Below are 9,350 nucleotides of genomic sequence, written 5' to 3'. Positions count from 1 at the left end.
TCAACCAGGTTGTGCGATCGTGTTTTTTAACTTACGCCGACTAGCCAGAGTTAAGCCCCTGCTGTCCAGAGTACATCTAGAGACTGTCACACACGCTTCTGTTCTTTCAAGGCTCGACTACTGCAGTGCACTGTATGCCGGCCTTAGTCAGGGTGCGGTAGCACGCTTGCAGTTTGTACAAAACAGCAGCTAGGTTCGTGACCGGCACTAGGCGCAGGGAACATATCAGCCCCGTGTTGGCATCCCTTCACTGGCTGCATGTGCAATACAGGGCAAAATTCAATGTCTTGGTGCTGGCATACAAGGCCTTACAAGGAACGGCTCCAGCATATCTCGGCAACCTTTCGCATAGACACGCCCCCTCACGGGCACTTCGCTCAGCCAGCAGGGAGCTGATGATGGTTCCACGCACCAAGTGCAGGTCACGGGGGGACCGTGCGTTCTTGGTGTTGGCACCTGCACTTTGGAACCAGTTGCCTTTGGAGGTGCGTCAGTCACCCTCGTTGGGGCTTTTTAAGATTCGCCTTAAGACCCATTTTTTTTAGTCAAGGCATTTCAGGATTAGCAAATTTTACCCGGCTTCGTTTTAATCGTTTTCAGGATTTTATTTTTTGCTTTTACTCTCCTCTTTTAATTGATTTTATGTTGGTTTTAAAATTGTTATATTTTATTCTGATGGTTTTGTGTTTTTATTGTGTTGTGTTCAGCACCTTGGCCGTCTGCATTGGTCGCAGAAGGGGCTTTATAAATAAATGAAATGAAATGAACAGTAAATGAAGTATTTGTTTGTAAATCTCTGACATGTTAGTCCGCAATTGTCTTTCACAGGGTATCTGCAGGTTTAAGGGAGCCAAATTTAAAACTTTTCAAGACCTTTTTTAAGGCCACTTTGACCAAATTTAAGCAATTTTAAAATTAAATTTAAGCTATAATTTCCAGCTATTGCCTGGAACCGGTGCTAGCCACGTAGCGAACGTGGGATTAGCCATCCAGTTACCATTAAACTTGCACTTCCCCATGGCGCGAGCTCCCACTAGCTTAATTAGCTAATGTGCTCATTTAAAATAGCCCCCTTTCACAACCAACTGAATGTGTACGGTTCCACTTACGTCAACATCGTACACAAAAAAAGCTGAACACTAACTAGAAATTCACGAACATTTTATAGAAATAAAAGAATCATGTTTATTGGGTCTTTGGTCATTTAAGACCTTTGGAAACTGTATTTAAGGATTATGTGTAATTTTTAAGGATTTTTAGGGCCTTAAATTTGGAAACGCAAATTTAAGACTTTTTAAGGACCCGCGGATATCCTGCTTTCAGTAAAATTATTTATTATTAATTTAACTATTGGTGTCAGTGGGGCAGATAGATAAGATTTTCTTCTACCTGCTCCTTTTCATTCAGGTGTTTGTAAGTTGTGTTTGTTTGCACATTTATTTTTTAAAGAATGAAATAAAGGAAAAAAAACTTTTAATTATTTCTAATCTAAAGATAATAGGATAACAAAGTCAGGTAATGTTTTTGGCTGTGCTCGTTGCTGTGGGAGACTGCCGCTGCACCACCGAGCAGCTGGTTAGTTATTATAACACTTCACTGAACCCGATCCTGTCGCCTCAAACTGTGTGAAAAACCCTGTGGACTGTAAAAGCAGGACATCCGACATAAACACCAAAATTCACCATAACCAATTCACTCTCTGACCCAAAACCAAGTCATGAAGAACAGATCTGAGAAGCTGAGGCTAACTGGTTCCATGTTGTTTAGGGCTGGGGGGGGGGGGTCTGCAGATGTTCCTCTGCGGTAGTGCTCATTAAATGACGAGCACCATCGCTTCTCACTTTTAAGAGATTTGTTTTACTCTCTGGCTCTTGTACACTCTGCCAGTTTGTTTATTTTTAAATAACGCTTGTTTTTATTCCTTCTGTTAGTGGATCTAACTCTTGGTACTCATGTTTTATGACCGTTGGCTGTGAGAGTGCCACATAAATAAAGGTTGATGCTGTTGTTGCGTTTCCTGGTTTCAGCACTAGGAGGCGACCTTTCCTGTCCTACACATTTCTCTAGGCTCGTTTCAGGTCAGACCGCAGTCATCACGGGACCCTGTAATCCTCACCCCTCCCTGCAGGACCAAGTGGAGCTCCCTCAGCTTTGGGTCAGGTATGAAATAACATGCAGAGTTAGCTCCATGACAACCCAGCAATGAACTCTGGGAAATTCAGCCTGATGATGTTGGATATGGGTGGAGGGACAGATGCTTTCTTTCAGGGATGTCGACCGCGGTCAAATGGTAAACTCTTGGATTCATTATTACCACGTTACTGTGTTCTTATGTTGTTTGATGCTGTGATATCTTGGTGGCAGAGGTGCAGGTTCCTGTAGGGTTGCAGGTTTGATCCCAGTCTGTTGCAGTTGATGTGTCCTTGGGCAAGACACCTGCTAGAGGTCAGAGGGACCGGTGGTGCCTGTTCTGCAGCCTCGCTCCTGTCAGCTTATATTGTTTCCTTGGTGGTTCCTTTGCGAGGTGGTGCTCACTCCTCACCCCTGCCACGTGGACCTCAAGGGATAAACCATCAATCCTGCTCAGTGGTCAACTTTCCTCGCGGGGTCACCCATTAGGAGAGTGGGAGGGGTAAAGTACGGAACTGACAGCAGAATCAAAGTCCAGACAAGAGAAATTTAAGAGGAAGAAGAAAGGGTTGATTTTAAAATAGCGCCTCTCTAGATAACGATCCCGAGGTGCAGATAAACAGAAGTGAATCTGCAGGTTTTTTTATCTAGTCTCTCCTAATCATCCCTGAAATAACATCCCTGACTCACCTTCTAGTTATTACGGGGCGAGCACTTAACTCCTGTGCCACTGTCGCCCCAAAGGCTGATGACTCGCACAGCTGCAGGTAAAAAACAAGCTGGTTTCCTGCTCTGAAAACGGGCCTCTCTCTCTTTGTGTCAAACTAAAATAAAACAATAATTATAATCATCATCATCACCAACAACCGACATCTCAGCAATGCATGAAAATAAAATGTTTTTATGTCCTTTCCTCAGTTCTTCTGCCAGAACACATCACTCGTTCAGGACGGGTTAGGGTCACTATGTGGCTGTATTCATGCACGTTCCCGCGACAGGGCGGGCAAGCGGCACAATGGCCGGCTGGGTCACTTTTCTCTGCACAACACCTGTAACCACCGTGGGCGGCTCAGGTGCTGCAGGAGACTGAGAAACCTCGACGTTTTGCTGTCCATCTGCAATCTCTTTTTGTTCATTAACATATCTTTCAGAGTGCTGGTTCGCGTTTTTGTCCGAGTTGCTGCAGTGGACTGCGAGTATTAGTGCGAGTATTAGTTTCAAAGTCGGACTAAGGGAGATTCACTGTGGCGCTGACGCCTGAAGGGAAGAGCCAAAAGAGAAGTAGTTTATTTTGAAGGCTGCTTATCGTGCTGCTGTCTTTCCCACCATGATTAGAAGTCTCATAGACTGCCTTTGCTGTCCGGTTTAAAATGCCATCAAACTACAGACATGTTCTCTCTGCTGAGGCAACAGGTTGGCACTACATTAGCCTGCTAGCTAACAGCTACATATTATGTGTCCACCTGTCTTAAATTGTGTGATTAGAAATTACTGATGAAGAGGAACTGTTGAAATTAAAACTAAGCCACTGTTATTCCATTTGAAAAAGTCACGTTTATAGTTTTATGAGGTTAAATTCGATCGTTTCCACAGGATTCCAATCATTTCAGAATAACGTGTTTCACGTGATTGGATCAGAGCATCCCGACTTTAAACCAACATTTACTTCTCACACACTTACATGCGAGCAGCTGAATTAATGTCTACAGGAGCCCGTTTGGCTCAGACTAGCAGCATTGGATCACAATAGGTGTGTTTCTACTGTGGGAAGTTCAGGGTGAATTGGAGGGGGGGGAATTGACCAGGAGGTAGAATGGCCCGGTCCGCTCAGCTGTTGTCTCATAATCCACGTTTAGCCCTTTCAGGACTTTGCACAAACGTCAGCATATTGCAACAGCTTTGGCAGTGAGTGATGTCACTGATCAGTGAGTGATGTCACTGATCAGTGAGTGATGTCACTGATCAGTGGCGAAGAATTATCCACAAAAAATTAAAAGTTTTATTCTGTCAAAGTGCAGCATAACTGAATCCTTACAGAGGACCGGGAGAGCTGAAGCGTGATGTTCAATGACCAGAAGCTCCATTTTTGTGACATTGTGTGGGACAAGCCCGTTGAGTTACGCTGCTGCTGTGAGGGAATTCCACCGTGTTTCCTGGAGTTGGGAGTTTAGTGATGGCGCTTTTAAAGCTGTGCGACCTGTGCTTATTTCCTTTTGCTTTAATTCTGCTTCACAAGCCACTCGTCTAATGGAGGTTGTTCTGCACAGCGTCTGTTGATGTCACTTCCTACTGAGTTACAACCAATCAGCAGGATTCTGCTGAGCTACTCAGCCATGCCAAGTGCCTGCTCCCATTCAGTTGCTCCAAAAGTTCCTGAAAATGGCCCGGAAACCAGCCGTTCCTCCAGCCCAGCGAAGTGGAGACAAGTGCATGTGCAGCTCTGCAGAAGAGCAAACAGCCAAGACTCATGTCTGATTTGCTAATTAAGCCGTGAGTTTTACACCTTTTTCTAATGTTAAAATGAAACTATGAGGGCTTTAAAACAATGCTGAGGACTTCTGCAGACTTCAGATTGTTTTAGAGCCTCTGTCATAAAATATTTAGAATCATTTAGACGCTGAAAGAAAGAAAGAAAGAAGAAAGAAAGAAAGAAAGAAAGAAGAAAGAGAGAAAGAAAGAAAGAAAGAAAGAAAAGACAGAAAGAAAGAAAGAAAAGACAGAAAGACAGAAAGAAAGAAAGAAAAGACAGAAAGAAAGAAAGAAAAGACAGAAAGAAAGAAAGAAAAGACAGAAAGACAGAAAGAAAGACAGAAAGACAGAAAGAAAGAAAGAAGAAAGAAGAAAGAAAGAAAGAAAGAAGAAAGAGAGAAAGAAAGAAAGAAAGAAAGAAAGAAAGAAAGAAAAGACAGAAAGAAAGAAAGAAAAGACAGAAAGACAGAAAGAAAGAAAGAAAAGACAGAAAGAAAGAAAGAAAAGACAGAAAGACAGAAAGAAAGACAGAAAGACAGAAAGAAAGAAAGACAGACAGAAAGAAAGAAAGAAAGAAAGAAAGAAAGAAAGAAAGAAAGAAAGAAGAAAGAGAGAAAGAAAGAAAGAAAGAAAAGACAGAAAGAAAGAAAGAAAAGACAGAAAGACAGAAAGAAAGAAAGAAAAGACAGAAAGAAAGAAAGAAAAGACAGAAAGAAAGACAGAAAGACAGAAAGAAAGAAAGAAGAAAGAAGAAAGAAAGAAAGAAAGAAAGAAAGAAGAAAGAGAGAAAGAAAGAAAGAAAGAAAGAAAGAAAAGACAGAAAGAAAGAAAGAAAAGACAGAAAGACAGAAAGAAAGAAAGAAAAGACAGAAAGAAAGAAAGAAAAGACAGAAAGACAGAAAGAAAGACAGACAGAAAGAAAGAAAGAAAGAAAGAAAGAAAGAAGAAAGAGAGAAAGAAAGAAAGAAAGAAAGAAAGAAAGGAAGACAGAAAGAAAGAAGAAAGAAGAAAGAAAGAAAGAAAGAAAGAAAGAAAGAAAGAAAGAAAGAAAGAAAGAAAGAAAGAAGTCGTCAGTCTCGTCTGTATATTGTTGTTTTTTTTTCTTTCCTCTTGTAAAGCAAATTGCTGATTTAGCACTCCTGGAAAAATAAACATTTTGTGGACAAGAAATGATCTTTTTTTATTGTTCAGTGAGACTCCTCCCCCCTACTTCCCTCCTCCAGACTCCACCCCCTCAGGCCTTACCTTGAAGAAGTTGCTGCTGCTGTTAGTGAGGCCGCAGGACGGATTCCTGACGGCGTCATCGTGCTGCTCGTCTGAGTCGGACCCACTCACGTCTGGGTCGGCGTGAATCATGGCTGCAGCCCTGTTGGTTAAAAACAGCCTCGGTTCAGACACTTGAGCTGTGGTGCGGTCGGGAAATTCCTTCTTCGGCCACAAACGTTTTAATGCAGATCTCGCCGAGTCAGACTTTTCTCTCCTGACATCTCAGAGCATTTACCCTGCTGACTCTCCTGGTGACTAACCCTTACTTTACACATGTGTTGGCCGTGGCTGGCGTTCTCTCGTTACCTGTTTCTTCTGGTATTTTTACCCTCTTCATTCCCGTGCTCCATTCCCACATCCTCATAATTAAATTTCCATCTCAGACGGTCTCTTTTCCAGCACAGCTGCCTTCCTTCCCCACCCATCGTAATAAAAAGGTTTTCATTTCCAAATGCTCTGTGCAAAGCTGTGGAGAAGTTCAACAGCAAGACTTATTTCTATAACATGTCATTTCTGCTCTTCCTGGTCTTTGTCCTTCGGTCCGTTTATTCATCTGAATTCACTCACTGAAGCTACAGCACAACATCTGCAAAACAAGCTACCTCATAACCTTTCTTCATGCCTCATACCTATGTTCTAACAGTATAGTTGTGGGTATTTTGTTGAGTATTTAAAAAAGTGAAGACACGGTTCTCTCTCATTTACAACCCTCCACCAATAACACGGCTCGGTCCCAAACCAACAACTGGACCACCCGGTTGTCGACCTCACCGAACCACCACACCTTTACCTGGGTCCTCCATCCATTACACGCTTGTGCATTCTGCAACAGAACACCGCAGGTGTGAGAGGTTCTCCACTCAGAAGTATCAGACAGGTGGCTGCTACCACCTTAACTTCAGGACAAACTACTAGAGTCCCAAAAATAAAAACACCATTTGAAGAATACAAAAGCCGTCTGACTCTGGACCTACAAACTGCGAGTGTGTTTAGTGCTCTCTGGTTTCCTCTGGCAATGCAAGTTTCGTATCAGGAGGACGTGGCCAAGGCGTGACAGCCAGTGGGAGTTTTGGGACTCAGGGGTTAGGAGTTCACACTCATCGGCTGCAGGTTCGAACAGGCTTGTGTCCTTGGCCACAACACTTCACCCTCCTTGCCTGCTGGTGGTGGTTGGAGGGGCTGCTAGCTTTGTTTCCTGTTGCTGAATCAGATTATTAAACCAGAGCTTATGCTCATGACAGCGAGGGTGTTATTAGATTTTAAAGATGAAGGTTAGGGTTAGGGTGAGGTCTGAACCTCTTTACCTCAATAGGGTTTCCAGGTTTGACCTTAGATACCAAAAGGTGTTTGAAAATGATCAAATAAATTTCAGGAGGATTATTTCCCCAGTTTACAGCCATGTTTACATTTTAGAGAAGATGCATCTTTGAAAACACCCAAATGATTTCTTTAAACTGTTAAGAATCTAAAAGTCCTGTTTTGTTTGTCAGGGTTTAATAAAAGATGGGTTTGAGAGCAGCAGAGAACCAGAAGGGGGTGGGGGGTGTAGCAGCTGCATAAACCCCCAGTGCAGATAAAACCGCCCGCATGAGGGTTGTGTTATCCCTCTGAAACAAACCAGATGATGCTGTGGGTGTGTGCATCCGCAGGAGAGAAGCAGAACTAACACGGACAGAGCGCATTCAGTCTGAAACCAGTAACTTGGACTAAATGTGTGTTTGTGACTGGGAGCTGAATCTGGGTCAGCGGTTCTTGGAGAGTGAAGCTGAACCTGCTGACACATGTTTCACTTAAAGAGGAAAAACTTGAAGAATCTGATCAATCAGCTGTTTTGTTTTTTTCAGTCAGTAAAAACAATCAGACCATCAACATGACCGCTAACCACATTAACTAACATTAGATTGTTTTGTGATTATTTCACAGAAAAATCTTACATAATCTTCCTTTAAAGTTTAACTTAACCCAACTATGTCAACAACTGGGATTTAGGTCCAAAACAAGCAGGATGTTGTAGGAAAACATGCAGAGCATTAAACCAACTCAGTCACCGCCTCCCTCTTTTTGGCTTTGTTTTCTTTGACTGTTCTGTTTCATTGTTTTGGATTTTCCTCCTTTTTGTTTTGTTCCCTTCCACATTCCTAGTTTGTGTGTTTGAATTATGTTTGGATTAAAATTCCTTGTCCAGCAGCGCCTGCTGCTAAACACCAAAGCAAAGCATGGAGCCTGTTTGAATCTACATGAAAATACATCAATTCCATTCAATTAAAGTTTATTTACCCTAACGCAAATCACGACCAGAGTCGTCTCAAGGACCTTCACATAGTAAACATTCTAACACAGGTCAGTTCATTAAGCCAATCAGAAAAAAGTTTCCTATATAAGGAACCCAGCAAATTGCATCAAGTCACTGACTAGTGTCAGAGTCTTTACAGCAATCCTCATACTAAGCAAGCATAAAGCGACTGTGGAGAGGAAAACTCCCTTTTAACAGGAAGAAACCTCCAGAGAATCCTGGCTCAGTATAAGCAGCCATCCTCCACGACTCACACACACACACACACACACACACACACACACACACACACACACACACACACACACACACACACACACACACACACACACGGTTATATTGTGATTTCTTAGTAAATATTCTATTTGGTGAGAGATAAACTTTATTGTATTTATCCTAGTGGATCTATAATTAAACGGGTAAACTAGTAGTAGCACATTCAATGTCAAAGAGAGTAAACTGTTAGTAAACTGTTATCCCTCTACTCCCCCACTTGTCCAGATCTGGGCTAACATCAGATTTTAACCATAGGCCTTATCAAATTAAAAAAAATGTAAGCCTAGTCTTTAAAGTAGACAAGGTGTCTGCCTCACAGACTAAAGCTGGGAGTTGGTTCCACAAGAGAGGAGCCTGATAGCTAAAAGATCTGCCTCCCGTATCAAGTGGTTTTAATGTTGGAATGGCAGCAGTTTGAAGAAGTAATCCATCACAATAGCTACTCCGGTACTGGCGGATGTTTAACAAATAGTCTGGGAAATCACAGTCACATTCTGGTTCAGGTTTTTGAGAGCTCCTGAAGATGTAATCCAGCCATTTCTGCCGATAAACTCTTCATCAGGAGGGCTTGCAGACAAAATTCCTTTTTGGGGTTCTAGGCATTATTTAAAGTGCAGACTAGACAAGAAAGAAATCACTTCTTCCCAACTTCTGAGATTAAACTCCCCGTTAGCTACACAGAGATTGGGTGTTAGTGTTTACAGTCTAGGGGAAGAGAGATATGGATTCAACACTACCAGGATGCAGAGGAGCAGGGCATGATGATGCTAATTGACCCCATCCAGCTAAATACAATAGTTTAGCAGAGCTGAAGGGAAGAAGCAGCCGAGAGAGCAGAATGCATCAGTGAAGCCAAAAACTGCTTTGGTTTTTTTTTTTCAACGAGGGAATAATAAAACAAAAGTTAATTTATGTC

General features: G+C 42.4%; 1 protein-coding gene across 3 annotated transcripts in view; it reads right to left on the bottom strand.

Annotated features, from left to right (window-relative positions):
- The window catches only part of LOC107396769 (ras and Rab interactor 2), a 46,487-nt gene that overhangs the window by 32,585 nt on the left and 4,552 nt on the right, over positions 1 to 9,350 (bottom strand). For 2 of the 3 annotated variants that reach the window (XM_015976606.3, XM_015976608.3), the window contains exon 2: positions 5,845 to 5,965. In XM_015976606.3, the coding sequence (XP_015832092.1) occupies positions 5,845 to 5,955 (111 nt within the window). In that variant the 5' untranslated portion in view covers positions 5,956 to 5,965. Of the gene's footprint in view, positions 1 to 4,165; positions 4,417 to 5,844; positions 5,966 to 9,350 lie in introns of those variants that run through there. The other variant, XM_015976607.3, reaches the window with a different exon arrangement.

Source organism: Nothobranchius furzeri, chromosome 6 (assembly GCF_043380555.1).
Source record: "Nothobranchius furzeri strain GRZ-AD chromosome 6, NfurGRZ-RIMD1, whole genome shotgun sequence".
Taxonomy (NCBI): Eukaryota; Metazoa; Chordata; class Actinopteri; order Cyprinodontiformes; family Nothobranchiidae; genus Nothobranchius; species Nothobranchius furzeri.
Note: the sequence above shows the minus strand (reverse complement) of the source record. Positions and strands in the feature narration are given on the sequence as shown.